The 15,851-nt window shown below is 44.7% G+C and overlaps 1 protein-coding gene and 1 long non-coding RNA gene across 5 annotated transcripts; both read left to right on the top strand.

Moving 5' to 3' along the window:
* Nucleotides 1-344: 344 nt before the first annotated feature.
* Nucleotides 345-4,219, top strand: LOC147377376 (uncharacterized). The gene is made up of 2 exons (XR_015137469.1): nt 345-1,435; nt 3,510-4,219. It is a non-coding gene; the product is annotated as an uncharacterized LOC147377376 (long non-coding RNA).
* Nucleotides 4,220-7,884: 3,665 nt separating this feature from the next.
* PITHD1 (PITH domain containing 1) lies at nt 7,885-15,606 on the top strand. 4 transcript variants are annotated; one of them, XM_086328363.1, is made up of 6 exons: nt 7,885-8,172; nt 8,867-8,910; nt 9,282-9,359; nt 13,058-13,162; nt 13,807-13,915; nt 14,679-15,606. In XM_086328363.1, the coding sequence occupies exons 1-6, from the start codon at nt 7,975-7,977 to the stop codon at nt 14,778-14,780; spliced, it is 636 nt and encodes a 211-aa protein (XP_086184489.1). In that variant the 5' UTR covers nt 7,885-7,974; the 3' UTR covers nt 14,781-15,606. The 4 variants fall into 4 exon arrangements, with proteins under 4 accessions (XP_086184489.1, XP_086184497.1, XP_086184494.1 ...); XM_086328371.1 differs by lacking the exon at nt 13,807-13,915; XM_086328368.1 differs by lacking the exon at nt 9,282-9,359.
* Nucleotides 15,607-15,851: the final 245 nt, after the last annotated feature.

A 15,851-nucleotide genomic window follows, 5' to 3' on the forward strand; every position in this document is an offset into this window, starting at 1 on the left:
TCAGGTTTAAATCCTGGCTCCACCACTCTAGCTTTGTGAAATCTCTCTGAGCCTCGGCTTCCTCATCTATGAAATGGGAATAATGACACCTCGCAGGAATTCTTACAAGGATTAAATGAAAGAAGTAGAGCTCAGTAAGTTTTAATGTCCTTCATTCTCTCCAAAGGTGGAATGAAAGGCAAAGTTTTGTTTCCAATTGACAGGAATTAAAGCTTTAGGGTCACAAGCTAAGCACTATTCTGAGGTCAGTCAGCCCTTCCTGATAACTGAAATCTTAGCCCCTGCTGCCCCAGATAGATTAGTTCAACTTCTCTGTTTTAGACTCCTATCTCTTCCAGGTCCCTTAAACCATAGCCCGCAACAACCACCAAAAAGGCAGCCACTACCTAATTTCTTGTTATCTCAGGAATCACAAATACCAGGAATTTGGTGTAAGATGGAAGTGGTGGGAACGGAGGAAAATGAGCTACTAACCAGCTCCACTTGATTGTTCCCAGGTAGACGGCGGGTCCAGTGTTGCCGCATCTTAGGGGTTTTAAATAGAAGACAGGAATCTAGATGCATGTGTAAAGTCCCCCAGTTTCTAAAACCCTGCGTCACAACTCTATGCGATACTTCAGAAAACCTATATATGAAGTGGATGATTCTCCAGAAATAGAACTTATCAAAATGACCCCTATAGAAATGGCAAATCTAAACAGACTAATTACCATAGAAGAAATAGAGAAAGTGGTTGCAGTGCTTGCCCTATAAAAAAAGCTCCAGACCCAAGATGTCCTAGGGGAATTCTTTCAGCCTTAAAGATCAGATAATACCAAGGCCACTTAAACTACTGCAAAGCAAAGAGAGAAGAGCTTGGGGAACCTGGGGCTTGGCTATGGTACAGTAACAACTAAAATCCCAGTGACTCAAAACAACTAAGCTTTGGGGACTTCCCTGGTGGTCTGGTGCTTAAGAATCCACCTGGCAATGCAGAGGACGCTGGTTTGATCCCTGGTCCAGGAACTAAGATCCCATGTGCCCTGGGGCAACTAAGCCCATACGCTGCAACTACTGAAGCCTCGTACCACAACTAGAGAGTCCATGCACCACAATGAAAGATCTTGCATGACACAATGAAGGTCCAATGTGCTGAAACAGATCTGAGGCAGAAAAGTAAATATTAAAAAATAAAAGTTTGTTACTCAGTGTCCCTTAGGGAGGCCTTTCCAAGTAAGTGCGGAATACTGCACTGGACCCTAAGCTGTGTCCAGAGGATACATCCATCATTTCCATCATATTTCACTGGCTGCACCAGAACTCAAGGGAAGTGCAATTCATCCATATACCTTGATGCAGAGCACCAGAAATATTTGCTAACTCCAAAGGCAATCATAGTAGCCTGGACTCTTGGATAATCCACAAGCCCACCCAACTTTGGATCCCACTCTTCCAGGTAAGCTCTTTGTGTCTCAATATTTTCCTCCAAAAATGAGGACAATACACCAACCTTATAGAGCTATCATATAATGATTTAATGAGATAAAAATCTGTCAAGTGCCTAGAATAGGGCCTGGCACATAAAAAGAGCTCAAAGCATGTTAGCCAGGAGATTGATGATGAATTAGGGGAAGTACCCAACATGGAAGGATTTCCCACATCGCGCAGTGGTAAAAGAATCCTCCTGCCAATGCAGGAGACCATCCCCAGGTCAGGAAGATCTTCTGGAGGAGGAAATGGCAACGCACTCCAGTATCCTTTCTTGGAAAATGCCATGGACAGAGGAGCCTGGCAGGGTACAGTCCATGCGGTCAGAAAGAGTCGGACACAACTTAGCAACCGAGCACACACACGTGAGTGTATACACACACACACACACACACACAACCAGACTTTCAGCTCAGCGCCACCGCCTGGTTCAATGGGAAATTGCAATTGCTAAGCGGGGTGGATTTGGAGGAAACCAGGAGAATCCCAGGGACGGGGGAGCCTGGTGAGCTGCCGTCTATGGGGTCGCACAGAGTCGGACACGACTGAAGTGACCTTTAGCAGCAGCAGCAGCAGCTGTTGGAAGGGTAGCCTAGCTCTGAATTGCCTTTTGCTTTGGCAAGCAGATTCTTTACCACTGGCACCTGGGGAGCCTGACAGTCTGGTTAGCACTAAGTAATCAACACTATCTAACCTCTTCCTACCCAGCAGATGGTGTTTCGAACCTTTCTCATACATCATTTTATAAAGCCCTCATAGTAAAACACTATAAAGTAGGCACTCTTCTTATATAACAGATTTAGAGAAGCTAAGTGACTTGCCCAACAGGCCATACCCAGTATTTGTAGGACTGGGGCAAGAGTACAAATAAGGAAGCTTTGCAGCAGAACAGCTTCAAAGTCAATGGGGTAGAGGAGCCAGTACAGTAGTGCGTCTGAGGTGCTGGCTGTGGATTTCAATGCGATCATTTGCCCTCATGTGTTCATTGTCTGGCTTTTGCTTCTACAGATGCTGCTCTGTATCTGATTTAGACAGACTGTGAACATATCTTTTTAAAATACCTTTCAAATTCTTCGTAGGGTATAATTTTGATAGATGACTGCAGATTTTCCTATAGTTTTTCAAATTAATAAAGACCATATGACTTCCCCAAAAACAGTTATAAATGGAACTAATGAGCTGTTAAATAAAATACAGCCTAGGGAATTCCCTGGCAGTCCATTGGTTAAGGCTCCAAGCTTTTACTGCTGCGGGCCTGGGTTTGATCCCTGGTAGGGGAACTAAGATCCCGCAGACTTCATGGCCTGGCCCCAAATAGCCAAACAAACCAAAAATACAGCCTGTTCTGCTACTTTGACAAATAAATACCTTCGCGATGACCTGGGGGCCACATTTAGATTTCTGAGCCTTTGGAGCTCTGCACTAGAAGGTCATGGAATGGGAAAAGGCAAGGCCCTAGCCCCACCCCTCTTCTCAGACCCTAAATATGTTTCCCTGCAAGGGGGCTCGAGCACAGCTGTGCAGGTGTCCTCATCTGCACGCCCACATTCTATTGTAGGGTCTCTAAATTGAAAAGGTCCATCAGGTATCCAGCACAGTGAATGATGAAAGAGCCACAGCATCACATCTCAGAATACTAGGGACCAAGAGAAGATCTTAAAAGCTTCCAGGGAGGAAATGGAAATCCACACAAAGAATGACACTGTATTTCTCAAAGCTGGGAGAAAACAGAATAATACCTTCAAAATCTTGAGATTCCATCCTCATCCAAACTACCAATTAAACGTAAGGGAAGTTTAAAGACATTTTCAGGAGTCACTTCCGACGCACGGTAGCATGGTAGCCACCTACAAGAGGGCTTCTAATAGGTTCTACCTCTTGGTATTCACGGCCTTATGGTGTTTCCTCTCACATGAAATATGGCTGACGTATGGAACCATGGAATATTGCAGAGTCAACAACATGCGATTTCTAAGGTTAAGTCATAAAAGATATTGTATTTTCTATTTTTCCCTCTCTTGGATCACTTGCTGTGGTGAAAGCCAGCCACCATGTCAAGAGGACACTCAAGCAGTCCTATGGAGTGGTCCACAGGAGGAACTCGGGTCTCGTGCCAACAGCCCGCACCAACTTGCCAGCCGTGCAAGTTCACCATCTTGGAAGTGTATCCTCCAGTCCCGGCCAAGTCATCAGAAGACTTGAGTTTCATGAGAGAAGAGACAGACGCCCCTGCCCACACCAAGGAAAGCCACTCCCAAGTTCCTGACTGGAAGCAATTGTGAGATGAAGGTCAATTGTTGCCTTAAGATTAAATCTGGCGGTGATTTGTTACATGACAAAAGGTGAACAGGGGTACGCTGGGGGCAGGGGAGCAGGGAGCCACCATATTTTGCAGTTCTTCCAATTAAAAGGTAAAGTCTATATCTCAACTCTTGAATTTGGATTTGGCCAATAAATCTTGGTTTGGCTGATGGAACATTAACAAAAACGATAGAAGCCGGAGGTTATCGAATGCTTGTGTAATTGGCCCTTCCCTCCTGTGCTCCTGGAATTCAGTAACTGCAGCAACGTGAGTGAGCTCAGGTAGCCTGCTGGTGACCCCTGGCCATCACCTCCGCTAACAGCTCGTATCAACAAGACATGTGAGTGAGGCCATTCCAAACTAATCAGCCCAGCCAACTTGCCCAGAAAACAACTGCCCTGGTGATCTGCAGAACCATGAGAAACAGTAAATGTTGTTGTTTAAAGCTTTTAGGTTTTGGGGTGATTTGTTACACAGTATAAGCTAATTGATACAACATGTTTGCTTTATGTATACCTTTTTGTTTCAGGAAAACAAAGGAGGCTCAAAGCCTAGTTTCTTCTCAGACTTATCTGATCTTGGGCAAATTAATTCACTTCTTTTAGCCTCAATTTTCCTCACCTTCAAACTGGAGAAAATACTGGGCAATACTCCCTATCTCTTAAAGATCATGTGACAAATGATTAAGATGAACCACATAAACTACCCTGTAAAGAATCTGCCTGCAATGTGGGAGACCTGGGTTCGATCCCTGCGTTGGGAAGATCCCCTGGAGAAGGGAAAGGCTACCTACTCCAGTATTCTGGCCTGGAGAATCCCATAAACTGTAGAGTCCATGGGGTCACAGAGTGGGACACAACAGACCGACTTTCATTTCACATGAACTACATGGGCTTCCCAGGGGGCGCTTGTGGTAAAGAACCCAGTATTCACTGGAAGGACTGATGCTGAGGCTCCCATACTTTGGCCACCTGATTCGAAGAGCTGACTCACTGGAAAAGACCCTGATGCTGGGAAAGATTGAAGGCAGGAGGAGAAGTGGACAACAGAGGATGAGATGGTTGGATGGCATCACCGATCAATGGACATGAGTTTGAACAAACTCAGGGAGATGGTGAAGGACAGGGAAGCCTGGTGTGCTGCAGTTCATGGGGTCGCAAAGAGTTGGACACGACTGAGCAACTGAACAGTAGCAGCAGCCAAGGCAGGAGATGGAAGAGACCTGGGTTTGATCCCTAGATTGGGAAGATCCCCTGAAGGAAGGCATGGCAACCCACTCCAGTATGCTTGCCTGGAGAATCCCCATGGATGGAGGAGCCTGGTGGGCTACAGTCCATGGAGTCACAAAGTGTCTGACATGAGCGAAGCAACTTGACACACACACATACAAACTACATAATGTGCTTAGCATGGCACAGGGTACAGGATAAATCGTAAAGGGTGACAATGATGTAAATGACAGGAAAGAAGACAAAAATGGGCAGAGGGCAGGGTAAGGCCTGGGTTAGTCCCAAAGTGGGACACAGTCTTTCTAAAGAAGGACTGCTGAGTGTATCATTCAATTAAACAAGTATTTGCTAAGTGTTTAGCACATGCTGGGCCCGATCCCTGAAATTGTAATGTAAAAGCAGGAATAGGTCATGTCATTGAGCTATTTGAATCAGAACCAAGCTTGCCTGCTTCACAAAGAATTGAACTAGGACATCAAAATATTTCTGAATGGGACTTGAGGAGATGGATATTTTGTGGCTGCCCTCAGTCTCATCTGGATACTTTGGGGCCATAAGTGAAGGGCAGGGGATATTCACAATATCCCTTAACTGTCCCTGCATCCTATCTTTCCCTGTCTCCACCAAGGAATAAGCACACATCCTACCCCAAAACCAGAATTACTCCAGCTCTAAACAGTGCTCCCCACCCTTGATCTCAACCTGAAACAGAGCAGGTCTACAGTCCTTGCCCCCTGCCATGTCCTCAGCCTGCTTTTTTCTGTAGAAATACACTTTAGCCAAATAAAACGTTTAATCAGAGAAGTGAGAAAACGCAGAAATAAAGAGCAGTCAAAGGAGACCACATAGTAATAGTGTAGTCGTGAAGCATATTCAAGGACATTTTACTTCCTTCTCAAGGGCTACGGATAATATTCTGAGCCATATCCTGTGATCTGTCTTACAGATACTGAAGCCTCCACCAGGTGGAAGAAGTTGACTACACGATGCCATGACATAAGTGGCTATAATTCCAAGAACTGGCCTCAAGAAATGCAAACTGACCTCGGAACTGAAGCTTAACTGTGCCTAAAACTATCAAGATGATACTGGTTGGACCACCAATGACCAATCTGAAGATGACTGTCAGGGCTGACTACTGTTTCTGCATGTAGCCCCCTCCTTCAGTCTAGAAAAACTCTGGCCCCTTAAGTGTCAGGGGAGCTGGGGAGTCAGACTTTGGACAGGCATTTGGTAAAACCCCTCTGCCTTCCATTTCAGGCATCCAAAATAAAGCAAACTTCCCTTTCCACCAACCTATATGATGACTTCTGAGCAGCAATCAGCTGGACCTGGGTTCAGTAACAAACTCACAAGATGAAAAACATTTTAACTTGCACCTGAGAATACAAATCTGAAGCTGAAACAAAAGTTCTATAAACTGAGGCTAAAATGTGTAATACATTCTGAATTTTAAATTCTATTCAATTTAGTTTTTTAAATGCTGGTCACAATCCTCCTAAACAGATTTTAAGACATTAATGGGTCATAACTAGCAGTTTGAAAAAACTGCTCTGAAATGTCATATGAGGAGGGGACTTAAAGGTCATCTAGTCCAATCCTTTTACCTCACAGAGGGTAAACTGAGACTTAGAGAGGTTAAATTAATTGGCCCAGGCCCCACAACTGGTAAGTGGTAGAGCTTCGATTGAGCCAAGATTTGACTTGACTACTGAATTCTTACCATGTGTCAGCAACTGCGCTTTCTTGAAGTGCAGTATTTCATTCAATGCTCACTGTGATCGTATGAAATTGATATTACTAATGCCACTTTACAGACGAGGAACGAAGTCTCAGGATGCAGACCGTGACTTACTCCAGCTGTAACAAGGTCAATAACAGACCCGGGACTTGTTTCAGATTCAGCTGTCCATAAAGCCTGTGGTCTCCAACACGAAGCCCACTGTGAGGAAAGTGATCATGTAGGTTCGTGAGCTCTAAGCGCCTAAGCCTGCACATGTGAGGCAGTGATAAGGTTGTGTTCCCTACTCTTCAGGGCCTTATCACTGCTATCACCAGCTCCTCCAAAAAACGCTGGTGGGTAAAACGAAAAGAGAACAGATTGTAGCCTGAGGAGGAGGAGGATTCGAAACCCGACCTCACCATTTACTCGGAACACCAGCATAATCTCTCTGCTTTTTTTTTCCCCCTCAAGTTTCCACATCTGTGAAGCTGGGAGAGCAATAGCATCCATCTTCAGGACTGAAAGAGTCAACGTGAATTTCCCAGGCTTGAAAAGCAGGGACGTTACTTTGCCAACAAAGGTCCGTCTAGTCAAGGCTATGGTTTTTCCAGTGGTCATGTATGGATGTGAGAGTTGGACTGTGAAGAAAGCTGAGCGCCGAAGAACTGATGCTTTTGAACTGTGGTGTTGGAGAAGACTCTCGAGAGTCCCTTGGATTGCAAGGAGATCCAACCAGTCCATTCTAAAGGAGATCAGCCCTGGGATTTCTTTGGTAGGCATGATGCTGAAGCTGAAACTCCAGTACTTTGGCCACCTCATGCGAAGAGTTGACTCATTGGAAAAGACTCTGATGCTGGGAGGGATTGGGGGCAGGAAGAGAAGGGGACGACAGAGGATGAGATGGCTGGAAGGCATCACCGACTCGATGGACGTGAGTTTGAATGAACTCCAGGAGTTGGTGATGGACAGGGAGGCCTGGCGTGCTGCAACTCATGGGCTCGCAAAGAGTCGGACACGACTGAGCGACAGAACTCAACTGGGAAGCGCTTTAAGCGAACGTCCATCCTCTCCGAACCCCGCCCTCTCCAAGCCCCGCCCTCTTCTTCCCACGCGCATGCGCCGCTCAGGGGCGCTTTTTACGACGCGGCGGCAGCGGCGCGCTTGGCGGCCAGAGCGAAAAGAGCCAGTCGCGGGGAGCGGCGGCGGCGGCGACGGCTGCAGGGCCGAGGGGACGCGCAGGCGGTGGTGTCGCCATGTCGCACGGTCACAGCCACGGCGGGGGTGGCTGCCACTGCGCCGCAGAACGGGAGGAGCCGCCCGAGCAGCGCGGCCTGGCCTACGGCCTGTACCTACGCATCGACTTGGAGCGGCTGCAGTGCCTCAACGAGAGCCGCGAGGGCAGCGGCCGCGGCGTCTTCAAGCCGTGGGAGGAGCGGACGGACCGTTCTAAGGTGGGCCTTCGGGGGCCTGGGCGGGCGGCCGAGGCGAGGCAGAGACCTGCGCGGGGCCTCAGGCCACCCGGCTGCTCTGTCAGCCTAGTTCCTGAAGTTAAAAATAACCGCGGCCCGATTGCCAGGCGTTTTCCCATGCCCGTCTCCTTCCAGCCCTTTGAGAGGGGAATAGGGTTGAATCTCCCCATCTTGCAGGTCGGGGAACTGAGGACCAGAGACGGGAAGGGGCACTTTGCTTTTACACGGCCAGCGTGCAGTTCCAGGGATTAGGGAGGGGTTAGTGAGGGAGCATGTCCACGAGGGCGTGTTCCTTATCGTTTGACCACTGGTCCCGATGGCTGCCTGATCAACTTAACCACCTGATGAAGACCAAAGACCAGTCTTTGGGAGATGAAGCACGTGATCCTATCTAGAGCATGGTAACATTGTAATAATGGTAATAATGTAATAATATGTAATAATGTAATAATGGTAACATTGTGGGGTTGCAGAGCCATTTGAAAGTTGTTGACCGCAGAGGTACAGATCTTTGCACACAATTTCAGGAGACTAGTCGGCCCTGGAATTTAGTATGTGCTGGAGAACAGAGGGAGGTTGACTATTTGCATTGCATGCCAGTTGTAAAACAGGGTGGAAAATGCCTGAAATTGTGGGTGCTCAGCAAATATTTGTTGCTTTCTCCTCTCCCCTCCAGTTTGTTGAAAGTGATGCAGATGAAGAGCTTCTGTTTAATATTCCGTAAGTATTTCCTTGGTGCTTGCCTCAGGCTATATAGGCTGAACCCAGTTGCCTTATCAGGATTCATTCAGCAGTTATATCGAGAGCACACATCTGTTTCTAGAAATGGGCTAAGTTACTGAGGTGGGTGTGTGAGTAGGAAAGGATCAAAACTTTTCCTGGTGCAAAAAAAGACATTTGTTAAAACATAACTGAGAGGTCAAGGTAACGGCAGAATGCCAGAGGCAGACAGGATCTTAGAAATTATTTAGTACAAGTCTGACAGGGGAGTAAACTGAAGCCCAGAAAGGGGAAGGGTCTTGCCCAGGGTCACGCAGCTCAGCAGAGACTCTAACCCAGGTTGACAACCCTCTGTTTTTGCATTCTGGCAGATTTACAGGCAATGTCAAGCTAAAAGGCATTATTATAATGGGAGAAGATGATGACTCACACCCCTCTGAGATGAGACTGTAAGTGGCAAGGGTCTTGGCCCTCAAGAAGCTTCTGTCCCTTTTTCTCTGGTCTCTGACAGTGCTTTATTCCAGATTGGCAAAATTCTTTCTTTTTACTGGGTTAAATATCCCCTCCTCTTAAAAAAAAAGTCATATATTTGTTCTGCATCAGAATACACTAATCTCTTTCTGAATTAACGACATTTTTAGATTAGGTATCTTTTGGACCAGCAGCTTGTCTCTTTTCAAAGTACTTGTGGCACCATTCATTCAGAGAGCATCCTCTAAATGCCAACTGTTGATGACTTTGCAATTTTCTTAATAACCCAGCTGCAGATCTCAAATTATTTTTAAGGACTCTACTCTTGGGGTTAGCCTCAACGTTTTCCCTTACTGTTTTAGACAATTACAATCTTTCTGTGTGTTTTGTTGAGATGGAATAACTCCAGCTGAGTTTGCGTGGCCTTTAGTTAGCAAAGTTCAATATAACTCTTGTAGCAGCTTCCCACGTGGCATAGTGGTAAAGAATCTGCCTGCCAGTGCAGCAGACGCATTGGTTTAATCCCTGGGTTGGGAGGATCCCCCTAGAGTAGCAAATGGCAACCCACTCCAGATTCTTGATTGGAAAATTCCATCGACAGAGGAGCCTGGTGGGATACAGTCCATGGTGTCACAAAGAGTCGGACAGGACTGAGCAAATGAAGTATACACACACATGTACCTCGTTATAACACTGAATCAGTTGATACCAGAGCTAGTACTCCCTTTCTGACAAGCTGCCTTATTTCAGTGCAGCCTTTCTAGAAGAAGGGGGACACCACTTGTGCTGGAGAAACAGAAATCAGAAGAACTTTACATAAGAAGTTCTTCTGAAAAATCGATCAATTTAAGTGAAAGATTTAAGAACTGGACCTTATTTTTGAATGTTAGAAACATGAATTGGAAAGCAAACCCACATATTTAATGATTTTAAGGAAATGAAGTGGATTTGAGTTGATGCTTTTTGAGACTCATTTACTTGGGAGATGGATTGGCTGGACAAGACTAGACATCCGTGCTGCATTCTGGTTAAGAGTGGGCTCTGGGATAAACTGGAGTTCAGATTCTGGCTGTGCCACTTGCTAGCTGCATGCCTTTGGGCAGTATACTTTTCTATATCTCCATTTTTTCACATGTAAAATGGTGATAATAGTTGGAACCTCTTAAGATTGTGGAGAGAAATGAGCTGTAACATATGAAGAGCTTAGAAGAAATCTGGAAGGTAGTATGTGCCCAGTTTTGTTTCTGGTGTATGTTGGGGGGTATTTTGGGGGCTCCATCGAACAGCTTATGGGATCTTAGTTCCCAGATCTGGGATTGAACCCAGGCCTTTGGCAGTGAAAGCGCAGAATCTTAACCACTGGACCACCAGGGAATTCCCTAGTATGTCCCCAGTCTTGCACCCCAGGTGCAAATACTTACATAGCCCTCCATTCTAAGCACTTTGTACTTTATTAAATCTAAGATATCATTGATTATAAAATGCACCATTATTTTGTGAACCAATGATAAAGAAATACATAGCATCTGTTCAACTATGACATGTCATTGACACATCTAGAAAAGTTAAATTCAGACTTAAATCAGTGAAATTTGAACACAGACTAGTTGTTAGATATATTAAAGAATTATTGCTAATTGTTAAAGTGTTAATTGTAAAATAGTAATCACTGCAGATGGTGATTGCAGCCATGAAATTAAAAGACGCTTACTCCTGAAGGAAAGTTATGACCGACCTAGATAGCATATTAAAAAGCAGAGACATTACTTTGCCAAAAAAAGATCCGTCTAGTCAAGGCTGTGGTTTTTCCAGTAGTCATGTATGGATGTGAGAGTTGGATGTGAAGAAAGCTGAGCGCCAGAGAATTGATGCTTTTGAACTGTGGTGTTGGAGAAGACTCTCGAGAGTCCCTTGGACTGCAAGGAGATCCAACCAGTCCATTCTAAAGGAGATCAGTCCTGGGTGTTCTTTGGTAGGAATGATGCTGAAGCTGAAACTCCAGTACTTTGGCCATCTCATGCGAAGAGTTGACTCATTGGAAAAGACTCTGATGCTGGGAGGGATTGGGGGCAGGAGGAGAAGGGGACGACAGAGGATGAGATGGCTGGATGGCATCACCGACTCAATGGACGTGAGTCTGAGTGAACTCCGGGAGTTGGTGATGGACAGGGAGGCCTGGTGTGCTGCGATTCATGGGGTCGCAAAGAGTCGGACACAACTGAGCGACTGAACTGAACTGAAATGATCATAGGTTTTTTAAGAAGTCCTTACTCTATAAAGATATATACAAAAATACTTATGAGCGAAATGATATGTTTGGGATTGCTTTAAAATATCAAGCATAGGGATTTTCTTGGTGGTCCAGTGGTTAAGAATCGGTACTTCCACTGCATGGGACATGGGTTTGATCCCTGGTCAGGGAACTAAGATTCCCACGTGCCACTTAGTGAAGCCAAAAATAAATAAGTTGGAAAAAACAATAACAAAAAAGCCCCACCAAAAAACAATCATTTGACAGTTTACTCCTCCCCTCAAAAAAGGATCAAGCACACACAAAATGGGGGCGATAGGCAAAATTGGCTTAATGTTGGTTATTGAAACTTAGTAATAAGTATATGAAGGTTCATTATATTTTTCTCTCTATTTTTGTGTATGTTTGAAATTTTCAGTAGTAGAAATTTTTAACGTGTCTCTTAAAACTGGTTCAGTTTAACATCCACATCAGCTGTATGGGATATGCACTATCACTAATCCCATTTTACAGATGAGGAACTAAGAGAGAGGTTAAATCACTTGCCCAAAATTACACAGCTGGTCAGTGACTCAGGCTTTAAACTTGGGAAGTCTGGCTTCAGAGCACTGCCTCCCATAATGCTGCTCATAAATGCTTACTGTTGGTAGTAGTACTATGCTGTGCATCATTCTTAGAAACACTTTGAAGCAAACATTTGCTTTCTTATATTGCATGCATTTTGCTGTAGCTGATATCTAGACCCATCCCATGTGGGTGTGTTCACTCTAGAGATTGAGGTGTATGGCTCAGTCTTTTAGAATTTGTGAGTTACAGAGGAGACTGGTCTTCCTTAGATATGTCTTTGAAAAAAAATTTTTTTCCTCATTAGCAGTTTTACTTGCTTTCCAAAGCCCCTTGTGAGTTGATGGCCTTTTATACCCTTTTCAGAATGGAAATCCCCTGGTTGTATTTTTTTTTTTAAGAATTGTAAGGTGACTCGGTATATAGGATAATTTTGGACAGAGAGGAAAGACTGAATGTTGGGTTACCTGATCTTATCTCTTAACTGTGTTTAATATGTTTCTGCCAAAGTATTTTTTTCCCCATGAGTAAGCTGTTTTATTTAACATCCTCAGCTTGGTCCGAATGTGCTGAGTTGCTTATTTTCTCCATGCATTTGCTGCCTGTGACCAGTTTGAGCTGTCTCTTTGTGTTTTGCTTCTCATGTGATCTTAACCCACTCAAAGATGTTATTGGCTTGTGTTGCAGTTCTCAGCTCTTTTCTTGCTGGGTTAAAGATATTTGTGTATAAATGCCAGTAAAATGTCATATCTAAAATTTTATCTCCTTTGATAGAACTGAGGGGAGTCAGTAGGAAGTTTTGAGAACCTGAAAAATGTGATAATGCATATTTCTTGATTTTTCTCCCCTTTCCTTTCTCAGGTACAAGAACATTCCACAGATGTCCTTTGATGATACAGACAGGGAGCCAGATCAGACCTTTAGTCTGAACCGGGATCTTACAGGGGAATTAGAGTATGCTACAAAGTAAGCACTGGGCCTCTTTTCCACCCTCTGGCTTCTCCTGGGAATAGCAGGCACTCCCTTGTTTGCAGGGAGCATCGGTGCATTAGTGCTTACTGGGCTTGCGATTTGGTTTTGGCTGGTCTTCTGCTGTCTTAGCATCAGAAACAAGTTAAAATGGTGGAGAGTCCTGATCCTAGGCTTGGTCAAATTTTGGCAGAGTTTCAGTGCAAGCCACAGACTTGTTAACCTGGAATCAATTGACAGATCTGAATGAGCTCCTAGGGTGGTCTTAGGAAAAATGTTTTCAGAATTGCTCTTTGCATAGTGGGCTTACAGCAGCCAAGTTACATATGACCACATATCTCTTCACTGATTTCTTTTTTGAGCTTGCTTTCAAATCCCTGTGTAACCGCACAGTGGGGGCAGTATTGATTATTTTTCGTCCCTATTGCCTTGGACAAGATCTGGCCGATTTCAGTAAATGTTCACTGTATTAATTGCTTGTCCAGAGGAGAAGAATGAGACGTAAGACCCCAAGATTATTCTCTGACATTTGCCTGGGTTTTACCACAAGATGGAGCTGGAATTGACATTTTTAACATGGTGGTGAGCAGGCTCACTGACCTCTAATTGTTGTCTTCTCTCTCTACTCCTTCATCCTCTAGAATTTCTCGTTTTTCAAATGTCTATCATCTCTCAATTCATATTTCAAAAAACTTTGGAGCCGATACCACAAAGGTCTTTTATATTGGCCTGAGAGGAGAATGGACTGAGGTAAGATGGGGTTGGAAATGTTCTTGCCCTTCCATGATGTGCACATATGTGTTTGTAGCTATAGGCTGTGTTAGTAGGAGCTTGAAGGAAAGGAAAAAGAGCAAGTGAGACATTGATTTTTTTGAGTCTATAATATTTCATGGTTTCATCACTGTAAACTATCTCATTTGACAGGCTATAGGAATTTTAAGGGAGTTGAAATAAAACAGTTGATATCAATTTGGTTTTTCACCTTAAAATTCTTTCCTTGATTTAACATTGTTAATAACTTTTCTTGTTCCAGGCAACAGAGATAGGGCGATAAACAAGATAGACACGTTCTTCTTCTCATGGTGCCTCCATTATAGTGGAGAAATGAATCTTCTAAGTTACAGGGTGAATCAGTGATTTGATCTTATCCAGGCTTCTCACGGGCTTCCCAGGTGACTCAGTGGTAAAGAATCCACCTGCCAATGTAGGAGCTTCAGGAGACGTGAGTTCAGTCCTTGAGTCGGGAAGATCCCCTGGAGGAGGAAATGGCAACCCACTCCAGTATTCTGCCTGGGAAATCCCATGGACAGAGGAGCCTGGTGGGATGATGCAATCCATAGGGTCTCAAAGAGTCAGACGCAGCTGAGCACACAGTGCGGAGTTCTCAGGATAAAAAACATCAGAACGGGGATGAAATTAGAGGATGATGTCTAGAAATGAACCTGAATAAGGACTACTCCAGTGTATGGTCTGGGAAGTGGCCAGCTGACCCAGCCTCTTAATTTTCTTGCAGCTTCGCCGACATGAGGTGACCATCTGCAATTATGAAGCATCAGCCAACCCAGCTGACCACAAGGTCCATCAGGTTACCCCACAGACACACTTTATTTCCTAAGGGCTGGCCACGACTCCCACAGAGGTGTTGTGTTGGTGAAGAAGTATGACATCCTGTTGGGAAGGACAAAGAGAGATGGGGCTCCAAAGAGAGTTGGCTGCCACAGCCTCTACCAAGCTTTGTCTCTGGGGCTTGCTGCAGAAACCTGGCCTATGGAAGACACTGCACCCCCAGGAAGGGTTGTGTGGGTGCCAAGGAACAATCGTGGTTCTCTAGGGCCCCTAGAAATTGGGTCTTGGGCTGGTCAGTACCTGGCGGCCGTGGATAATGCCTGCCTTCCCAGTTTATGTGGCCATGGGATCCCAAGTGTCTTGTTGCTTTGTGGCAGGATTATTGTGTGACTTGTTTTTAAAATGGAAACTATTCCTGGGCTGCAGTAAACTTTCTGAAGCCTAAGCATTGTGTTTGTATTAACCATCAGGAGGGTCTCCAGCTAGAAATACTTGTCCTTGCTTGCTCCTTCTCCCTGTCATCTTTCAACATTCTTGTCAAGTTGCCCAGCTTGGAGTTGTCTGTCATGCACCAGTGTCCCGTATTATAGCTTGAAGAGCAGAAATCTCCTGATGTTGCTTAATAGCTTGGGAGGGTCTTTTTTTCCTGTTGCCCAGGTAAGCAGTCTGAGGAGAGCATTGTTTCTGTGTGGGTATCCTGGTCAGGGTAAGATTGGGACTTTGATGTGCTTCTCTTTGGGACATCCTTAATGTTTATCAGCTTTTAACTAGTGTTGTAAGCCCAATGGCAGAATTTGGAGATCTCAGTTCTTCTGTTCATGGCTTTTTATTCACTGTGACTAATAAGCTTCCTAATAAATCCTTGCCAGACTTAATGTTTGTATATTCTTTTGTGATCTTAGTAGTATTTATGAAGCCTTTGTTGAGAACTGTATGAAATTTTGAAATCTCTTTGTTATTTTGGACTAGGTAGATCATAAGTGCCACAATTGTATCAACACTAGATTAGTGTCTCTAGGAAAGGTCAGGCCGCATTCTGTATAGTAGGGTAAAAACACTCCTACACCCACTAACCCACATTTTGTAAAGAAGCTGAGGTTAAAACCCTTACATTTCCTTG

The sequence above is a fragment of the Bos grunniens genome, chromosome 2 (assembly GCF_055505025.1).
Source record: "Bos grunniens cultivar Pamir isolate PY7600 chromosome 2, Bosgru_T2T1.0, whole genome shotgun sequence".
NCBI classification, from domain to species: Eukaryota; Metazoa; Chordata; class Mammalia; order Artiodactyla; family Bovidae; genus Bos; species Bos grunniens.

Bases quoted from the DNA above. Each gene is read 5' to 3' on its own strand.
- PITHD1 (XM_086328363.1), top strand. From the start codon at position 7,975: ATGTCGCACGGTCACAGCCACGGCGGGGGTGGCTGCCACTGCGCCGCA. The intron at 8,911-9,281 runs GTAAGTATTTCC...GCATTCTGGCAG, and splicing joins GAGCTTCTGTTTAATATTCC to ATTTACAGGCAATGTCAAGC. The intron at 9,360-13,057 runs GTAAGTGGCAAG...TTCCTTTCTCAG, and splicing joins CACCCCTCTGAGATGAGACT to GTACAAGAACATTCCACAGA.